General features: G+C 56.7%; 2 protein-coding genes across 4 annotated transcripts; one reads left to right on the top strand and one right to left on the bottom strand.

The window, feature by feature from the left end:
• Position 1: 1 nt before the first annotated feature.
• Positions 2 to 15,029, top strand: TTC16 (tetratricopeptide repeat domain 16). Its single transcript, XM_021674047.2, is given in 16 exon segments — positions 2 to 19; positions 670 to 842; positions 1,159 to 1,249; positions 1,454 to 1,597; positions 3,596 to 3,696; positions 3,785 to 3,914; positions 6,710 to 6,924; positions 7,712 to 7,846; positions 7,848 to 7,954; positions 8,346 to 8,487; positions 9,927 to 10,092; positions 10,623 to 10,649; positions 10,651 to 10,766; positions 10,927 to 11,122; positions 13,199 to 13,286; positions 14,291 to 15,029. Coding segments are annotated over 16 exon segments (2,427 nt in total). The 3' UTR covers positions 14,869 to 15,029.
• Positions 15,030 to 15,314: 285 nt separating this feature from the next.
• TOR2A (torsin family 2 member A) lies at positions 15,315 to 19,313 on the bottom strand. Of its 3 annotated transcripts, XM_012458096.2 has the most exons (5): positions 19,143 to 19,313; positions 18,371 to 18,636; positions 17,455 to 17,630; positions 16,341 to 16,468; positions 15,315 to 16,058 (listed from the first exon to the last, which is right to left on the bottom strand). In XM_012458096.2, exons 1-5 carry the CDS (start codon positions 19,291 to 19,293, stop codon positions 15,814 to 15,816), a joined length of 966 nt encoding a protein of 321 aa, XP_012313519.2. In that variant the 5' UTR covers positions 19,294 to 19,313; the 3' UTR covers positions 15,315 to 15,813. The 3 variants fall into 3 exon arrangements, with proteins under 3 accessions (XP_012313519.2, XP_012313520.2, XP_012313521.2); XM_012458097.2 differs by lacking the exon at positions 18,371 to 18,636; XM_012458098.2 differs by lacking the exon at positions 16,341 to 16,468 and having other exon boundaries at positions 15,826 to 16,058.
• Between the last annotated feature and the right edge of the window lie 345 nt (positions 19,314 to 19,658).

The raw sequence follows: 19,658 nt of genomic DNA, 5'->3' as shown, positions 1-19,658 counted from the left end.
CATGACAGATTCCGACAAGGTGCAGGCTAGGGAGAGACACCGAGGCCGGGTTCGCAGGAAAGCCTGAAGGCCAGGAGGGGCAGGAGCAGCAGTGCGATTCAGGGAAGGCCCTGGCCGCCTTACCAAAACTCAGGGATGTGAGAGTTCCTTGTAAGACTCGGCGGCTGCTGGGACGGATGTCTCCGGCTTGGGTGGCTGGTGGGGGGAAGTGACCTCACCAAGGTGGGAGAGCCTGGGGCAGAAGTCAGACGAGGTGCACAGTGTGGCCTGCTGGAGTGAGGGTAATTGAGGGTATCCAAGGGTCTGTAGGACCCCCAAGGCCTGAGACTTGGGACCAGACCTGAGCTGCAGACCTCAGAGCTTGGGGTGTCAGTAGCCGGAGGTGGAAGCTGGGAAGGCCCAGGAGGAGAACAGATGGTGTTGTAAGCGTGAGGACCCTGATCCCTGACCTTGACCACAGGAGAGGGAGAAAGGCAGGGCTGGAGAGGACCGATTGGAGCATCCCCTAAAGGGAATGGGGTTAAGAGCACCACCCCGCCCCACCCCATTGGGAGTGCCTCCTTCCAGGCCTCACTTCCGCCCCCCTCCCTCCCTGCAGAATGCTGGGGAGTGTTAGTGGGTGGGGGTCGTCTCTGGGGCCTGCTCCAGCTTGCCGTCCTTCCATTCTAGGATGCCCTGAAGGTGGATCAGGCCCCCTCACAGGACATCCCAAAACCATGGGTGAATCCAGCCCCCAAAGGGGTCCTGCAGCGCATTTTTGGGACCAGCCAGGTGTTCCAAAGCATCTGTGAAGTAAAACCAAAGGTTACGGGGTCAACAGTGCCCCTCAAAGTCAGGGAGTAGTGAGTGACTACCTTGCTTTGGGATCCCAGGTTCCTGCCCAGCACAGCCATTCACATACCACGCAGCCTTGAGCCACTGACTCTCTTTGGGCCTCAGTAAACTCGACTGTCTAACGAGTCTCTTCTGCCTCAGTGGATAAGAGGCTGGTGGCCTAGCTGGACTCCAGGAACACCAGCCTGATCTCCCTGTGCTCTGTATGTGCCTCCTGCCTCTCCACCCAGCTCCCCTGCCTCCCCCAACCCCCGCCCCAGCCCTATGCCCTGGGCTAGTCCACAGTCAAGGCCACCCCTCTGCCTGTCCCCGCTTCCCCCACAGCTACTCCAGAGGCCAGCAGTGCTTGGAGCAGGCCGACTGGGAGACAGCTGTGCTGTTCTTCTCCTGCGCGCTCCACCTGGAACCACAGCTGGTGAGAGGCAGACCTGGGTGGGCATGGGCAGTTATGAAACATGCCTCCAAACCCTGTCGCACCTGCCAGATCCCTCCTCTCAGGACCACAAAGTCCCTGATGGAAATTGGGTGTCAACCCTCAGGGGGACAGAGACTTTCCCCTACCCTCCAGGGGTAGATGGTGGGGAGGAGGATCCAGCGGCCTGGGTCCCCTCACCCTCAGGTGGAATTCTACGCCTTGCAGGCCGAAGCCTACTTCCAGCTCTGTGACTTCTCCTCGGCCGCCCAGAACTTGCGAAGGGCCTACTCCTTACAGCAGGACAACAGCAAGCACCTGGAACGCCTCACCTTTGCGCTTTACCTGCAGGTGCCTGGGGCCACCTGGGCCTGTGTGGGGCACCCGCCTCACACCACTGGCTCTCCCTCCCGCTGTGGGGGGGCTCTCCTGGCTCCTGGGCCCAGCTCTGTCTCCTTGGATTCCTTCTTGTCCCTGTGTCTGGGTCCCCACCTGCTGCTCCTGTGACCTCCCAGGCTGGTTTACTGCCAGGCTTGGCTCAAGTTTGGCAGCACTGCCCAATCGGGCTCTCTGCAATAGCAACAGTGATCTACATGGCACTGTCCAATATGCTAGCCACCTGCCACGTGGAACAGTTGAGCCCTTGAAACGTGGCAAGTGTGACTAAAGAACTGAATTTTATATCTATTTTTATTTTAATTAATGTAAATGCATATAGCCACACAATGCTATAGACAGCACAGATCTAGAGTCCCCAGGCTCTAAGCACTAAAAAAGTCACAGTGACCCCCAAGTGAATTGCAAAGTAAAAACAATATTAAACTATAAAACACCAACAAAGTCTTGTTTTCTTCCATTTTGGCAACCTTGATGTCTTTTTTTTTTTTTTTTTTTGACACACAGTCTTGCTCTGTTGCCGAGGCTGGAGGGCAGTGGCACGATCTCAGCTCACTGCAACCTCCACCTCCCAGGTTCAAATGATTCTCATGCCTCAGCCTCCCAAGTAGCTGAGATTACAGATGTGCACCACCATACCTGGCTAATTTTTGTATTTTTAGTAGAGATGGGTTTTCACCATGTTGGCCAGGCTGGTCTCCAACTCCTGACCTTAAGTGCTCCGCCCACCTCAGCCTCTCGAAGTGCTGGGATTATAGGTTTGAGCCACCGCACCAGGCTTGATGTCTTTTGTTCATGTAAAAAAAAATTCAGTTCTTAAAAAGAAACATTTGGGGCCCTCAGATCATGTGCTGAATCTGTTGGGGGCCTGTGTCCTGCACTGCCACTTACTGTGTGCTCTTGTACAAGTCACTTCACCTCTCTGAGCCTCAGTTCCTTTATCCATAAGAGAAGCATGCTGGCCGGGCGCGGGGGCTCACGCCTGTAATCCCAGCACTTTGGGAGGCCGAGGCAGGTGAATCACAAGGTCAGGAGTTCAAGACCAGCCTGACCAATGTGGTGAAACTCCGTCTCTACTAAAAATACCAAAAATTTAGCCAGGAGTGGTGGTGGGCGCCTGTAATCCCAGCTACTCGGGAGGCTGAGGCAGAGAATTGCTTGAACCCGGGAGGTGGAGATTGCAGTGAGCTGAGATTACACCACTGCACTCCAGCCTGGGGGACAGAGCAAAACTCCGTCTTTAAAAAAAAAAAAAAGCATGCTAGTGCCAGTGAGAAAACAAGTTCAAGTTCTTAGCACAGGGCTCAGCAACCAGGGCCCAGGTCCAGGCTAGAGCCTGTTCCTGTTAGTTCTGCTGGTCTTTCTGCCATTTGAGTTTTCTTTCTTTTTTTTTTTTTGAGATAGAGTCTCACTCTGCTGCCCAGGCTGGAGGGCAGTGGCATGATCTCAGCTCACTGCAACCTCAGCCTCCCGGGTTCAGGAGATTCTCGTGCCTCAGCCTCCAAAGCAGCTGGGATTACAGGCATGCACTAACATGCCTGTCTAATTTTTGTATTTTTAGTAGAGACGAGGTTTCACCATGTGGGCCAGACTGGTCTCAAACTCCTGGCCTCAAGTGATCCACCTGCCTCGGTCTCCCAAAGTGCTGGGATGGGATTACAGGTGTAAGCCACCATGTCTGGCCCAGCCATCTGAGTTTTCTCGATTTCTCTTTGTTCCTGAATCTCTGTATTCCTGTATCTTGCCCACTGTCTCTTGCTGTCTTTCCCCAGGTCTGTATCTCTCTCCCTCTCTGTCTCTGTGTCTCTGCCTCTTCAAGTCTCTCCCAGATCTAAAAGGCTCTGTCCTTGCCTCTTGCCTCTTTCCCTCCTGCCTCAGTGCTTTCTGCTGCCAACGGGGGGGTACAGCTGGGCTGGGCTGACAAGCAGAATTGAGTGTCCCCTGTGTCCCTAGGGGCAATGGCTTTTTGAGCAGTGTGCCTTCCTGGGTGCCCTGGATGTCTTCTCACATGGTGCTGAGCTCCAGCCCGAGAAACCATGCTTCCGTTACCGATGGTGAGCGCCCTTGCCAGCCCCTTCTCCCAGCAGACGCTTCCTGCTGCCCCACCCAGGAAATAGAGCACCCTGTGCCCTCTGCCCTCAGCATGGCCTGCCTCCTGGCCCTCCAGCGGCATCAGGACTGCCTCTTGCTTGTCACCAAGGAGCTGAAGCAGGACACCACCAACGCTGACGTGTACATCCTCCGGGCCAGACTCTACAACTTACTCCAGAAGGTACAGCAGGGAGGGTGGGCAGGGGCATGCACCCCAACCTGGGAGTCCTCAGTGTGCCCCAAGATTACAGGAGGAGGCAAGACTGTCAGCCAGCCCAGAAGCCCTATCCCACGGTGCAGTGGGCGCTGTCCTTCCTGGGAAGAGGCCCACGCTGGCCTGGACAACTCAGCTGCCAGGCCAGGTCCTTGTTCCACAGTTGCTCTGCCCTGGCTCTGTGCCAAGCCTGTGCTGCACCCCATGGGAAGCAAAGGATGAGAGACTCATGCCATCCATGTCCGGATGGAGCTCACAGCCTGGGGGAGATGTCCCTGAGCAGATGAGTATACTACGAAGAATTTAGCCACAATCCTGTGAAGCCACGCACGGGGGCACTCAGGGCACCTAACACGAAGTAGCCCTTTCCCCCCGCCCCTGCTTGCCCCTTCCTCCTCCCTTCCCCGTTCCTCCCTCCTCCCTTCCCCCTTTCTCCCTTCCTCACTTCCTCTCTCCTCCCCTCCTCCCTCCTCCCTTCCCCCTTTCTCCCTCCTTCCTTCTCCCTTCCTCCCCCTTCCTCTCTTCCTCCCTTTCTTCCTCCCTCCCCCCTTCTTCCCTTCTTCCTTCTTCTTCCCTTCCTACTCTCCTTCCTTCTCCTCTTCCTCCTCCCTTTCTTTTTTCCTGTTTGCCTGAATGAACCATCCCTAACCCTGACCACCCACACAGCCTGGGCTGGGCACAGGGACAGATGGTCCAGGGAACAGCTTGGGAGTAAGAGAAACTTGGGGTCACGAGGGAGGAGGCAGGGGGGTGCTGGGCAGCAAGGAGGAGAGGGCAGGGATGAGAAGTCTCCCTGGAGGCAGTGGGGGCCTCCACCAGGTGTCCCCAGGGCAGGGAGCTTTAGGAAGATCATTCTGGTGTCTGCAGCGAGTGTGGGTCAGGGGGAGGCCTGGAGCCCAGAGCCTGAGGAGGAGGCTGGGCACCATTGCGGGATGGGGTGAGGTTGAGGGAAAGGTGGTCCTGAGAGGGGCAAGGAGGGGCAAGTCCCACTGCCCTTCAGAAGGCAGGGCCAGAGTCTGGCTTGGCAGAGGGCTTGAAGGAAAAGGAAGGATCCAGAAGAGTTCCCAGTGTTCTGGCTTGGCCGGGTGGATGGGGAGCTGGGAAGCTAGGATGGGAGGAGCAGGTGGGTGGGGTGGAGTGGGCTGGGCTAACCTCATTCTCCAGGCAGGGCATCCTGGGCGCGGCTCAAATGCCTGCCTGCCTTACAGTAGGGAGTGCCGCCACCCTGGCAGGAGTGACTCTGGGGAACGAGGTCCACCCTGGCAACTTCTCCCTGTGCCAAAAGTTGAGCTGCAGTGTTCCACAAGTGATTCAGTGGCGTGAGACTCATAATTTTTTTTCTGATACAGAGTCTCACTCTGTCACCTAGGCTGGAGTGCAGTGGTGTGATCTCAGCTAACTGCAACCTCTGCCTCCCGGGTTCAAGTATTCTCCTGCCTCAGCTTCCTGAGTACCTGGGACTACAAGTGCCCAACACCACGCCTGACTAATTTTTGTATATATATATATTTTAAGACAGAGTCTCGCTCTGTCGCCAGGAGCCAGGGTGGAGTGCAGTGGCGCAATTTCGGCTCACTGCAACCTCCACCTCCCAGGTTCAAGCAATTCTCCTCCTCAGCCTCCCAAGTAGCTAGGACTAAAGGCACTCGCCACCACGACCTGCTAATTTTTGTATTTTTTAGTAGAGATGTGGTTTCACCATGTTGGCCAGGATGGTATAGATCTCTTGCCCTCGTGATCCGCCCACCTCAGCCTCCCAAAGTGCTGGGATTACAGGCATGAGCCACTGCACCCAGCCAATTTCTGTATTTTTAGGAGAGATGGGGTTTCACCATGTTGGCCAGGCTGGTCTCAATCTCCTGACCTCAGGTGACGCCCCCTGCCTTGGCCTCCCCACATGCTGGGATTATAGGCGTGAGCCACCTCACCCTGCTGAGACTAGTAATTATTGATAATTATTGGTGACTGTTGTGATTTGAGCCCCTGCTGTGCGTAGGCGCATTCTCAGCACTTTGCCCTTGTTTAGCTGTGAGGTTTCCAGCAACCCTTCGGGATAGAGACATATTGTCCTCTTCAGAGAGGAAGAAGAACCAGCCCGGCGTGACTTGCCCAAGGTCACGCAGCCTGTTCCCAGGGACACTGCCTGGAGCCCAAGGCTGCCTGCGCCAAAGCCCTGCCCCTAGCTCCTGCCATTTCCCTCCCAACATCCACCTGTACCTGCTGTCCACACCACCTGTTCACCTTCCAGCCAGTCACCCTGCAGGGGACAGAGCATTGCCTGTTGCCTGGCTGAGCTTCGCCAGAGACTTGCTGGGGGAGTTTCTGCTGTACCCAGGCCTGAATCTGGGCTTGGGCAGAGTGGTCTTGGGCTCAAAGGTCAAGGAGGGGAAGAGGAAGTGCAGGGGAGGGGATAGGGACACAACCGTCAGAGTCAAGAGGTCACACACTCCCCACCTTGAGTGGGCTTTACAGAGGCCTGACAGGAAGGCAGTATCTGCAGAAACCACTGGGGCTCACCTGGCTCACCTGAGGTCACATCTGGGAAGGGCCAGCTGGCACGGGGCCTGCGATGGAATTTCCCCACCATGCTCCGTGTCCTTGAAGAGGCAGAAAGGGTGGAACGTGGAGGGATGTGGGGGGCACGGAGGAGGCATGGTGTGATACCACCCCGCCAGAGAAATGCCTCTAGGTCCCGTGCAGCAGGACAGGCGTCGGCTCAGTCCCCCCGCCGTGACCCTGATGCCACCCCCGGCCTCCTGCAGCCCCACCTCTGCTACCGGGATTTGCACAGCGCCTTGCTGTTGACTCCCAGGCACCCGCAGGCCAGGATGCTGCTCCAGAAGATGGTGGCCCAGGCACAGCAGGCGCGCCAAGACGCAGGGATCCTGGCCGTGCAGGGCAGGCTGCAGCACGCACTGCAGCTCATCAACTCTGCCATCGACAACAACCCTCTGGACCCCAGTCTCTTCCTCTTCCGGTACTGCACGGGGAGGTGCGGGCCTTGGCTCCCAGGCCCTGCCAGGCCACAGACTTGCTATGTGGTTTAAGGAGAGTCCCTGACCCTTTCTAGGCCTCAGTTTCCCCAGCTAGCCCCTAACAGTCTTTCCCTACTTCCTACTGGGTTAAGGCATCACAGAGGTGGTCTCTGTTACTGCTGGAAGAGGGCTGGCAACAACGTCCCAGTTACCCCAGGAATCCCGCAGCCCCCGCCTGCCGAGCAGTTCATGCTGGGACCGAGCCCAGCTCAGTGGATGAGACTTAGGTCTGAGTTTGGTCCCCGGGAACTTACCACATCCTGCTGGATTTCAGGAGGGAGCGCCGCTGCCCTGGCAGGAGTGACTCCAGGGGCCGGTCCCCCCAGGCAACTTCTCCCTATGCCAAGGGGCTGGGTTTCAGCATCCCACAAGTGATTCAGTGACATGACAGGCCACTGTGATTTGGGGCCAATTAACCTATCTAAACCGTGGTGGCAAAACACCTCTTTCTTGTACAAGCTGCTTTAGTGTAGAGGATGGCATACACCTGGCTCCCAAAGAGACAAGCTATTTTTGCAAAAATTAAAATGATCAGTGCCTGTGGGTTATCTGAGTAGCAGTGAAGAGCTGGCCCCACAGGACAAACCAAGCAAATGAGGTGGGGATCCCCACTGCCTCCATGGGTCAGGAGGCCCAGAGCCGGCAGTGCCTTGTCCAGCCACTCGCCAGGCAGTAGGGGTGCACTGGCCCTCATGTCCCTCCTGCCGTCTGCCACGCCCTCCCCCACAGGGGCATCACGTACCGTCGGCTCCAGGAGTTTGATGGGGCAGTGGAGGACTTCCTGAGGACGCTGGACATGGTGACCGAGGACCAGGAGGACATGGTGCAGCAGACACAACGCCAGCTGCTGCTGACCTACAATGACTGCCGTGCACTGCTATAGGCAGGGCGCCTACCAGGAGGGCGTGCTGCTGCTCAACAAGGCCCTCCGGGAGGAGCAGCGGGAGAAAGGGCTCTACATCAACAGGGGCGGTGCGCAGCGGCCAGGGCAGGGGCAGGGACAGGGGAGCCTCACCAACTCTAAGACCCCACTGGGCACTGGAGACCCCTGGGGGAGGGAGGAAGGGAGAGAGGAGGGAAGGGAGGGAAGAGGAAACGTAATAGTCTCAGTATCCCAGGAACACACTCTGGGAAATGTTGCATTAGACAGACTGGCTTCAGACTCCTTAAAATGCTCAAAACAGGCAGCTGGGGAAACAGTGCCCAGACGCCCAGAAAACTAGAGGGGATCGGGACCGCGACCGCCTATGGGGGTTATCAGCCACCAGTTTGAGGCCCCGCTCCCCAGGCTGGAGCCAGCTGGGCTGTGGGGCTCCCGGGCACTGGGAGTTGGGGTCCACTCACCCCCACCCCCGGACCCTAGATTGCTTCTTCCAGCTGGGCGACCTGGCCTTTGCCGAGGCAGACTACCAGCAGGCGCTGGCCCTGAGCCCTCAGGACGAGGGTGCCAACACGCGCATGGGCCTGCTGCAGGAGAAGATGGGCTTCTGCGAGCAGAGGCGCAGGTGCGTGGGCTTCGGCCCCCACAGTGGGCGGGGCAGGCCTGGGGGGGTGCGGGCAGGAGGCCAACTGCTGGGATCCCTGGGTCAATCAAGATGCTTCTCTGGAACGGGTGTGGGGCTCACGTCTGTAATCTTAGCACTTTGGAAGACTGAGGCGGGCGGATTGCCTGAGGTCAGGGGTTCGAGACCAGTCTGGTCAACATGGTGAAATCTCATCTTTACTAAAAATACAAAAAACAGCCTGGTGTGGTGGTGTGCACTTTGTAATCCCAGCTACTCAGGAGGCTGAGGCAGAGGAATTGATTGAACCTGGGAGGTGGAGGTTGCAGTGAGCCGAGATTGTGCCACTGCACTTTAGCCTGGGTGACAGAGCGAGACCCTATCTCAAAAAAAAAAGAATGCTTCTGGTTATTATAAACAATATAATAATATTATAAATAATAACTCCTGGTTATTATTCCTTTTTTTTTGGAGACAGGGTCTTGATCTGTCATCCAGGCTAGTGGTGGGATTTTGGCTCACCTCAACCTCTGTCTCCTGGGATCAAGCGATTCTCCTGCCTCAGCCTCCTGAGTAGCTGGGATTACAGATGTGTACCACCATGCCTGGCTGATTTTTGTATTTTTAGTAGAAACAGGGTTTCACCATGTTTTCCAGGCTGGTCTCAAACCCTTGGCCTCAAGCGATCTGCCCATCTTGGCCTCCCAAAGTACTAGGATTACAGGCGTGAGCCACCGTGCCTGGCCCTATGTTTCCTAAATATCCATTTTGTTTTCCAAGTCTCCACTAAAGAGCCTTCACTCTCCTGTAATCCTAGCACTTTGGGAGGCCAAGGTGGGTGGATCACAAGCTCAGACATTCGAGACCAGCCTGGCCAACATTGTGAACCCTGTGTCTACTAAAAATACAAAAATTAGTTGGGCATGGTGCCGTGCCCCTGCAATCCCAGCTACGTGGCAGGCTGAGGCAGGAGAATCACTTGAACCCAGGAGGCGGAGGTTGCAGTGAGATGAAATTGTGCCACTGGACTCCAGCCTGGACAACAGAGCCAGAATCCATCTCAAAAAAAGAAAATTGGTCATGAGGGTTCTTTGTAGACTGAGAATATTAGCCTATTGTCTACTATATGTGGCAAAATATATTTTGGAACTTAATCACAGTCAAATTAACATTTTCATTTTAGCTGATGGGTTTATGACATTCTCAGAAAGGCCTTCCCTACCCCAAGATCTTAAAAATATTCATTGATGTTGGAGTTTCACACTGGGATCTAAGTGTTGGTTCCATCAAGGACGTAGCTGGTGGAGAGAGCGGAGAGGGGCATGGTGAGGGAAGCAGACCCAGCCTGGTTTCCCCCTAACTCCTCAGTGGAGCCCAGAAGCCACCATTTTCCCCACAGATGGCCCAGCTCATGGCAGTTTGGGACCCACTGTGTCCTGCAGGCAGTTCCAGAAAGCAGAGGGACACTTCTCCACGGCCACCCGGCACAACCCCCAGAAGGTCCAGTACTACCTGTACCGGGCCAAGAGCCGGCAGCTGCTGCAGAACATTTTTGGGGCCCGCCAGGATGTGGCCGCTGTCCTGCTCCTCGACCCCAAGCAACCTAAGGTGGGTTCCTGCCACATCAGGAGGACAGGCTCCGGAGTCATGCCTGGTGCATAAAGATACTTCTCGGCTCCCAAAGAAATCTGGTTTGATAACAATCATGAGGCCAGGCGCATGGCTCACGCCTGTAATCCTAGCACTTTGGGAGGCCAAGTCATGTAGATCACGAGGTCAGGAGTTTGAGACCAGTCTGGCCAACATGGTGAAACCCCGTCTCTACTAAAAATATAAAAATTAGGCAGGCGTGGTGGTGCACACTTGTAATCCCAGCTACTTAGGAGGCTGAGGCACGAGAATCGCTTCAACCCGGGAGGCAGAGGTTGCTGTGAGCCGAGATTGTGCCACTACTCTCCAGCCTGGGCGACAGAGTGAGATTCCATTTCAAAAAACAAAGACAATAAACTTTGCAAAACTCTTCTTTCTTCAGCCCTGGGAAGGGCCAAGCTGGGCTGTGCAGGGGGTCAGGGCAGCATCACACCATCTGCTCCTTGCTCTGGCCCTCACCTGACTCTGGTCACCCCCTTTCATGGCAGCTGTCCCTGCTGATGACCAACCTCTTCCCCGGGCATGTCAGTGGAGGAGGTGCTTAGCACCCAGGTAGCCCACCTGGCCAGGCTGCAGCTGGAGCAGATGGTGGAGGGCAGACTGCAGGCCGGTGGCCCACAAGGCATTGTGGGGTAAGTGCTGGAGCAGGGGGCACAGGCTAGGGCTGGGGAATGGCTGTAGCTCCAGGCTCCTCTGGCTCCAGCTGCATGCCCGGGTCATTGTCTAGTCTTGGAGTGACCAGCATGGGCCAGGGAGGCTGACTCAGTGTCTTGGGGGGGCGTCACTTGGCAGGATGCTCAGGCAGTGGGAGTTGGAGCGCCAGAAGGCCTGGGCCCTGCGACACTCATGGATGCTGGGGAAGCCTTTGATTGAGAACCGCGAGGAGCTGAAGGTGGCTCCTGAGTTCCTGCTGGTAGAACCAGAAGGCTCAGAGGGAGAGGCTGAGGCCCCCGAGGAGAAGGAAGAGAAGAAGGAGGAGAAAAAAGAGGTAAGTGGAACACATGCCAGGGCCTGGGGCGCTTGGGGTCTGGGGCAGAGCGTACCCAGCCCGGGGCTGCAGGATGCAGGCCAGTGGAGTCTGGCTTCCAGGCCTGGCTCTGCAACCCCTCAGCTGTGCGAGGGGCTGGGGACATCTTGCTATGAGATGGGGATGGCATCAGCAAGGGGTGCTCCTGAGGGAGGGTGTGTGGGGATGTGGGCACAGGTGCACAGACTCACAGCGGGGAGTCACACTCCTGCCCATGGTCACTGTCACAAATTCTGTGTGCACTAGCCACTTGCCACTTGTGACAGAATTTTTTTTTTTTTTTGAGATAGAGTCTTGCTCTGTCACCTGGGCTGGAGTGCAGTGGCATGATTTCAGCTCACTGCAACCTCCGCTCCTGGGTTCATGTAATTCTCATGCCTTAGCCTCCCAGGTAGCTGGGATTACAGGTGTGCGCCACAACGCCCAGCTAATTTTTTGTATTTTTAGTATTTTTGTTGGGCTTAAGTGATCTGCATTCCTGGACCTCCCAAAGTTCTGAGATTACAGGCATGAGCCACTGCAGCCAGCCCCAAGAATTTTCTTAATTCTTAAATTTGTTTCTGAAAACCTCTTATTGAATGTAACATGAATATAGAAAAGTGCACAAATCCTAAGTACCAGTTTGATGAATTTTCACAGATTGCATTACACTCATGATACCATTATCCAGATGGAGAAAGAACACTTTCCCAGCTCCCAGAAGCCCCTTGGGGCCCCCTTTGAGGGCCCCCCATCCCATCCCACCTACAAGGCTGTCCTGATTCCTAACGCCAAACGTGAGTTTTGTCTTTTCTTCACATAAACGGACAGCATGGTGACATCACCCACGCTGCGGCTGGTGGCAGCAGCCTGCTCCCTCTCACTGGTGCTGTAGAATATTCCGTCCTATCCCACTGTGTGTTTCTCTATTCTACTGCTGGTAGATGTCAAGTACACTTATGTTCAAAGGAAAGTTTACGCAATTGAAGTACAGGAATACCAGCATCCTTCGCCATCAATAGAAAATGTGGGCGGGCGCGGTGGCTCATGCCTATAATCCCAGCACTTTGGGAGGCCAAGATGGGCAGATCGTTTGAGCCCAGGTGTTCAAGACCAGCCTGGGAAACATGGCCAAAACCCTATCTCTACAAAAAATACAAGAATTAGCCAGGCGTGGTGGTGTGTGCCTACAGTCCCAGCTACTTGGTAGGCTGAGGCAAGAGGATCTCTTGAGCTCAGGAGGTTCAGGCTGTGGTGAGCCGTAATCATACCACTGCATTCCAACCTGGGTGAGAGAGCGAGACCCTGTCTAAAGAAGAGATAAAAGAAAATGCTAGCTCTTCCATTTTCTAGCTCATGTTAGAATGAATATTAAAGTACACACCTTCCCTCTGTGTGCCCCCTGAAGTCAGGGGCTCGGGAGATGCTGGGCTGAAGTGGACGGAGCCCAGGGCAGGAGCCCAGAGCGCAACTCTCAGCTGGCGGCTGGGGCACTGAGGTGCGCCTTGTCTGCAGGTATAAATGTGGGCAGAGACCCGCAGCCTGGATTCAAACCCAGCCTCTCTGCTTCTTAGCTGAGTGGCCTTGGGCGGGATTTTGGGGGCTCTGAGCCTTGGTTTCCTGGTCAGTGAGATGGTCATTAGTACCAGCACTTCTCCCATCCCTCCACCCGACTCGTGCCGGGAGAATGGAAGGGGGTGAGGCAGAGAGAAGCCCCTCAGAGCCTCAGTAAGCATTCCCCAGGGCACGGCCCTTTACCATTTACAGAAGCCTGTCCCACAGCTGAACTAATTTTCGTGTTGCAGCTGAAAAGATTAAGGTGCCAGCATCCCCTTAAACACAACCGTTCTCATGGCACCACGCCTGTCTAGCCTGGCCACTCCCCTTCCTGCCAGGTTTAGCCTCTCCACGTCCCTACCCCACCCTAACCTGGCACCTTGAAGGACCTCTGAGCTCAGGGGAATGACCACTGAAGAGTCCCAGGGCCTTTGGTCTTCCAGAGGTACAGCTGCACGGGCCTCCTACCATCTCAACTACAAAGCCTGTTTCTTGCCATAGGAGAAGAAACCAGAGCTCATCCTTAGAAAGGTGGAGTCCCTGTCTGACAGCTACCTTGATCAGACCTCTTCAGCCTCTAGCATTGACTGTAAGTCCCTGGTGCTCCCGCCAGGCCTCAGGAAGCCAAGGGAGCAGGATGGTCAAAGGTCAGGGGTCTAAGACCGCTGGCCTAGGTGTGAGTTCGGCCGCTGCTGACAGCTGGGTGGCCTGGGGCGAGCGGCTCTAGAGTGCGAGTAATGCTCTTACAGAGCCTGCTGAGGACACCCAGCACGGCAGGGAGGCTGAGGCTTGGTCCAGGCACTTCACGGAAGCTGCTTCTCCACTCTGGTTCCCTCCCAGGCCTGTCCCTGAAATAAGCTCACAAACCCTGTGCATGGCCAGGGGGCTTTTAGCCCCAGTTCCACAGGGCCCCCGCCTGGAGGAGACAGAAGTGAAGAACCGGGACGCTGCTCCTTAGAGGCCCTAGGACGAGTGCGCACAGCCCTCGGTGGGGAGGGGAGTGGCAGGGCCCAGCCCCTTCTTCATTTTGTGAATCCAGCAAACGCACCGAGTGCCTGGGCCAGGCCTGTGCTCAACACTGGGTGCGGGGATGACTGGCATAGTCCTTGCCCTGGGACATGAGCTCTAAGCTCCAAAAGGAAGAAGGCTGCCCGGTGACCTGACAGCCAGGAGACAGGGCAGACAGTGTGGGGGAAACCCGGGCCGTGGGCGCATTTAGGGCCTTTTAGTGGGGGTGAGGACGGAAGGGCAGGAGGGTGGGATGCAGGTAGGGGGGTGCAGGGGCTATCTGCTGCAACGGGAACACAGAGGGCAGGGGCAGCCTCAGAGCAGAGGCCTGGGACTGGAAGCCTGGGACCAGAGGCCTGGGACCGGATGAAGGGGGCTCTCGGGCATCTCCCCCCATCTCACAGCCCTGCCCCTTAGGGTCTGGGTTGCTGCAGGGCTGGGCGGGGGTGATCTGCAGGCCTTTCCCTTTGGCGATACAAAGCCTCAGGGCCATAGGCCGGTGTGAGACTGGGAAGCCCCTTTTCCTGGAGCTGTCCAGGGCAGGTGTGGCAGGCCTGATGGGTGCTCTTGGTACACCCTTCCCAGTCAGGACCACAGGCACCTCAGGGACTGAGACGTCAGCTACCTACCAGGAATACAGGAGCACCTCAGCCACCGCTGTGACATTCTCTGACTCGTCACAGCTGAAGACGCAATCCTCAGACTCTGGGAACAACCGGGAGGCACCGAGCCATGGTCCCAGAAAAATCAAGTCCAGCCAGGGCCAGAGGCAGAGCTCCAGCAAGATCGAGGCCACCCAGAGCCCAAGGCAGGCGCCCAGCAAGACCAAGACCACCCGGAGCCCAAGGCAGAGGCCCAGAAAGGTCAAGGCTGCTTGTGGCCGGAGCTGGAGACCCAGCAAGGTTGATGCCACCCAGGGCAGAAGCAGGGGACTGCTCTGAAGTTCTGCCAAGACTGAGGTTTTCTATGATTCAAACTGGAGCCTCAGCAAGACTAAGGATGTCCAAGGCCAGAGCCAGAGGCCCAGCGAGGCTGAGGCTGCCCAGGGCAAGAGCCAGAGCATGAGCTCAACTTCCAGCAAGGCCGAGTCTATCTGGGGATGGAGCCCCAGTCTCAGCAAAACTGAGGTTGGTCAGGACCTCACCCACTATGAAGCTCTCTGAAGGGACCACCCAGCCCCTCACTTCTTGCTGGGGAGGGGAGCAGTTCTACCCACCACTCCCCACACTGGCACTCAGCCAGCTGCCTCCTTCCAGAGCAACTAAAAATCTTAGCTGCCAGGCATGGTGGCTAATGCCTATAATCCCAGCACTTTGGGAGGCCAAGGCCAGCAGATCACCTGAGGTCGGGAGTTCAAGACCAGCCTGACCAACATGGAGAATCCCCATCTCTACTAAAAATACAAAATTAGCTGGCACGGTGGCACATGCCTGTAATCCCAGCTACTTGGGAGGCTGAGGCAGGAGAATTGCTTAGAACCCAGGAGGCGGAGGTTGCGGTGAACCGAGATCATGCCATTGCACTCCAGCCTGGGCAACAAGAGTGAAACTCCATCTCAGTAAATAAATAAAAATAAAATAACATAAAATAAAAGTCTTAGCAACAGTCCTCTGGTCCCATAGCTGAGTTTATTATACTTATTCTCTTCTTTTATAAAATTAAAAACTTCTAAAACCAGGCCCGAGTGGCAGCTTGAGTCCCTCCATTTCTGGAAACTGAGAAGTCTCCACCTGGCTTAATGATACAAACACAGGGTGTGGGGCGGAGGGGAGGGGGTATGGTGCCCGACAAGGAGGCAGACTGAGGAGGGGGCGCCGCCGCGAGCCACAGTCCCTGAGTTATAATTCACAGTAAGAAGGCTCAGGCTGTAGGCGAGGTCAAGGCTCCGTGAGGTTCTGGGGTGACCAGGGGTTTCCCTGGGGAAGGTGGCAGCGGCCAAGATGCTCTCGAGCCAGTTTAGAGGCCAGGGCCCTTCCTAGCCATCTGTCCCGTGGCCTAGCCGACACTCTCTTTATCTCACTTGGTGCTCTGGGTCCCTGTGACAGAGGCCCCAGGCCTTTCCTGCATGGCCTGGCCATGAGGGGAGGACAAGGACACCACCTGGGGAGTCAGAGGAAGAAGGCGATTCGGGAGGCCACGGTCTTGCAGCCGTTGGAGGAGAAGAGCTGCTCATCCTCAGGGAAGAAGGTGGTGCTGTCCAACACAGCCTGGACAACCTCATCCCTTGGCTCCAGGCCCAGCTGGGCCAGCTCGTTGAGCACACAGTGCCGGACGTGGTGCCGCTGGAGCGGGAGGAAGGGCACCACTGCGTCTAGGAGGCGCTCTTCCATGATGCCCAAGCGTGAGAAGCCATCTGCAGAAAGGGCGGGTGGGGAGAGGAGTTTGTGCTTCACAAGACAGGAGAAGCCGGCCCCACCTCCCAGGGGCAAGAGGGAAGATGCTGGCCTCGGTCCCCTCAGTCACCTTCTGGGTGTAGGACTCAGGGGCTCTAAGGCTCACCCAAGGTCACAGAGCTGGGAGTGCCAAAGCCTGGCCTCAGACTCCTGGGCCAGCGGGCAAACCATGAAACCCAAGACAACCTGGCCCCTGGGTATGGGTGAAGCCCCCCAGGAGGGGGTTACTGAGCCAGACTCACGGAGTGGGTTGTCCAGCACTGCGCGGGTGATGACTGGCTCCAGCTCCTGCAGGAGGATCTCCTCGCGGTCCCGGCGGCTGCGCCACGCCTCCAGTACCACCTGGTTGATCTGCTCGCCACCCGTGTTGCTAAAACCAGGGGAGACCCAGGCTGAGACTCAGACGAGGATTAGCACAGGGCAGGATTTGGCCCTTGCTTCCCCACTGCCACCTGACATGACCTAGGAGCATGGCTCAGTGCCTGGAGGAGCCAACCCCACTGAAAATGCTCCACTTCCCCTCATGCCCCTGTAATTCACCTATACATGCCACGTACTTTACAGTTTACACAACACTTTTGTGTCCCTTAACTGACTTTCCCTCACTGAACTTCCAGGAGGACATCAGGGTATCATCATCGGCCTCGCTATTCAGAAGCAGAGGCAGAGGCTCAGAGACGGGAGCCATGCTGCCTGAGGAAACACAGCAAGGATTCTGAGAGCTGGGACTAAAGGACAAGAACTCAGCTCCTGTTTTTCCCAGGCCTGTGTCCTCCTCGCCACAAAAGAAGGAAAACTTCTTGACCTGGCAGGGTTTCCACAAAGAAGTGGCAATCAAAAGGACTGAGCCCAGGCCAGGCGCAGTGGCTCACGCCTGTAATCCCAGCACTTTGGGAGGCCAAGGCAGGAGGATCACCTGAGGTCAGGAGTTCGAAATCAGCCTTACCAACATAGAGAAACCCCATCTCCACTAAAAATACAAAATTAGCTGAGCGTGGTGGTGCATGCCTGTAATCCCAGCTACTCGGGAGGCTGAGACAGGAGAATCGCTTGAACCCTGGTGGTGGAGGTTGTGGTGAGCTAAGATCGCATCATTGCACTCCAGCCTGGGCAACAAGAGCGAAACTCCATCTCCAAAAAAAAAAGACTGAGCCCAAGAATGGACTGAGAGCGTCCAAGGGGAAATCAACCAGGCTGAATGACAGTGTCACCTCTGAGAGTGTTGGGGGCACTGGGAAGGCCCAGCTGGGCCCAGGGGGAATTGGATTCTGCTGGAAGCACAGGCCAAGGCTGTATAGACAGATGAACCTCCGTGAAGTGGCCCCCCACCGTGCCCCCTGCAAAGCCAGGCCCCACCTGATGAAGATGAAGATGGCTTTGCGATAGTTGGTCCCGTATACAACCCAGGAGGAGCCCAGAAAAGGCTGCAGGACTTCCATCAGACCTGGGGGCATCTTGTCCATCTCATCGAAGAGGAAGAGGGAGCGGCCACAGGCAGTGAGGTTCCCTTGGACCCAGCTCTTAAGATCCTTCTGCAGGGGAGAGACAGGAGTTCCAGGGAGGCTGGAGAAACTCCCCCAACCCCAGACCTCTTCCCAAACCAAGAACTAATTTCCTTTCTAGGGAGATGTTTCCCAGAGAGCACCAAGCGCTTAGTGAGACTGATGGTGAAACTGTATCCCAGAGAGGGGCGGAGACTCATCCAAAGTCACAGAGCCGGTGCAGGAGAACAGGGACTCAGACCCAAGCCTCCCACTTCCCTGTTCGGGGCTCTTTCCATGACACCTGCTGCTTTCTATAAAAGGGGGAGGCTCCTTCTTGCTCCCTGAACCTACCCAGCAGGATGATCTGAAACAGACCAGCCTGGAAGGTACCTTGCAATCAACAACAGTAGTAGTAAGAGTCAGTATTTCCCCATGCTTACTCTGAGCCACAAATTGGGGCTGATTTCCAGCAGGACAATAGTGCAGATTATCTGACAAACATAGGTGCTCAATAACTAATATCTGCAATGATATAATCTCATGTCCCTCATAACAAAGCAGGCAGGTAGGTACTGCCAGGGTTCCTTACTGCCCCAAGGAATCAAAGTGCTCCCTGCTAGGTAGAATGGCACCTTCCCAAGCTCTGTGCAGGATGGGTCCTGAGGGCTGGGGCTGCAGCTGGCTGTGTGGCCTGGAGCAGGTGACTCCCCTGTCTGGGCTCAGGACTTATTCCCTAAGGTGTCACCGCATGGCGAGGAGAACAGCGGTCAAGGACGCATCCAGCCTACCTTGTAGCGTTCGATATGGCTGGGGCGGGGAAAGTGGATGACGGGAGAAAAGTGGTGCACGCGGGGGCTGCGGAGGCCGCCCTGGAAGAGGTAGTGCGCCAGCAGGGAGCTGACATAGGACTTCCCGGTGCCGGTCCAGCCGTGCAGGGAGAGGACCAGCGGCTTGGTGGGGGCTGGGTTCCACACAAAGGCCTTCAGCGCCTTCACCACCAGCGCCTTGGCCAGATGCTGGCCGGCTAGGTGCTGAGCCAGGTCACACTCCAGACCTAGGGCCACAGGAGGATGGTGAGGACACATCCCACCAAGGCAGAGGTTCAAGGGGAACGTCATGTCTGGAATCTGGTCTGGGACTCCTGTGTCCTTACGTTTGTCCAAGCTGACTAAACACATGGCATGGGGCCCTTAGGGTCTGTGGCGGAAAAGAGCCACCTTCAGGCCTGATTCAGCTCGGCCCCGCCCCCCACCAGGCGATCCTCTAGATTGCACTCAGCCATAAAAGCGAGCTGTCAACGGGGTCAGCCCCAGAACCCCGCCATCCCCAAGGCGCGTTTTTCCCTTGACAGCCAGACCATTACGGGGAGGCCCAAGACCTCTCTCCAGATTGGCAGGTGCTCCTGGACCCCAGCGGGTACCCTCCACCCTCGCAAGTCTGCGGGCCCCGCCCCCCGGTCCCACGGCCCTCTGGGTCCTCAGCTGCTCCGGCCACGGCCAGCCGGGCTCCCAGCGCTCCCGAGCCCGCCAGCCCCTCGCTCCGGGCTCCCTGGCACCTCACCCGGCAAGTCAGGCCGGAAGTCGCATTCGCAAAAGGAGCCCAAGCTGCAGCGCAGAGAAGCCAGGTCGCAGGCGACGGCCGCGGCCGAGACCAGCCCGAGCAGCCCGAGGAGCGAGCCCCAGGGCCAGCAGCCGCGCGTCGCAGCCGCCATCCGGGTGAGGCCCGAGCTCGGCGTGGGGCAGCCAACCGCCTCGCCCGGGAACTACAACTTCCGGCGCGCACCGCTCCGCGGCAGCCACGCCCATCGCCTACAACTCCCGACACCCCTATCCCCGCCTCCAACGCCGGCCCAGTCTTTCCGCAGCAGAACCGGAAGGTGGCCTCCAGGGGGAGCCCGCGAACCGTCCAATCCGGGACGGCGGGCCGCGTTTCCATGGCCACGGTAACTAGGGGACCATCGTAGTAGCTGAGAAAGAATAAATAAAGGATTATGACCACAAAGGGCGACGTAACAATTACAGCAAAAACTTGTGCGGAACCTTACGCCTTCCAAAGCGCCTTTTCCACGCTTTTTTC

Source organism: Aotus nancymaae, unplaced genomic scaffold, assembly GCF_030222135.1.
Source record: "Aotus nancymaae isolate 86718 unplaced genomic scaffold, 86718_ANA_hifiasm-v0.15.2.pri h1tg000003l, whole genome shotgun sequence".
NCBI classification, from domain to species: domain Eukaryota; kingdom Metazoa; phylum Chordata; class Mammalia; order Primates; family Aotidae; genus Aotus; species Aotus nancymaae.
This window is presented reverse-complemented; position numbering and strand designations above follow the sequence as displayed.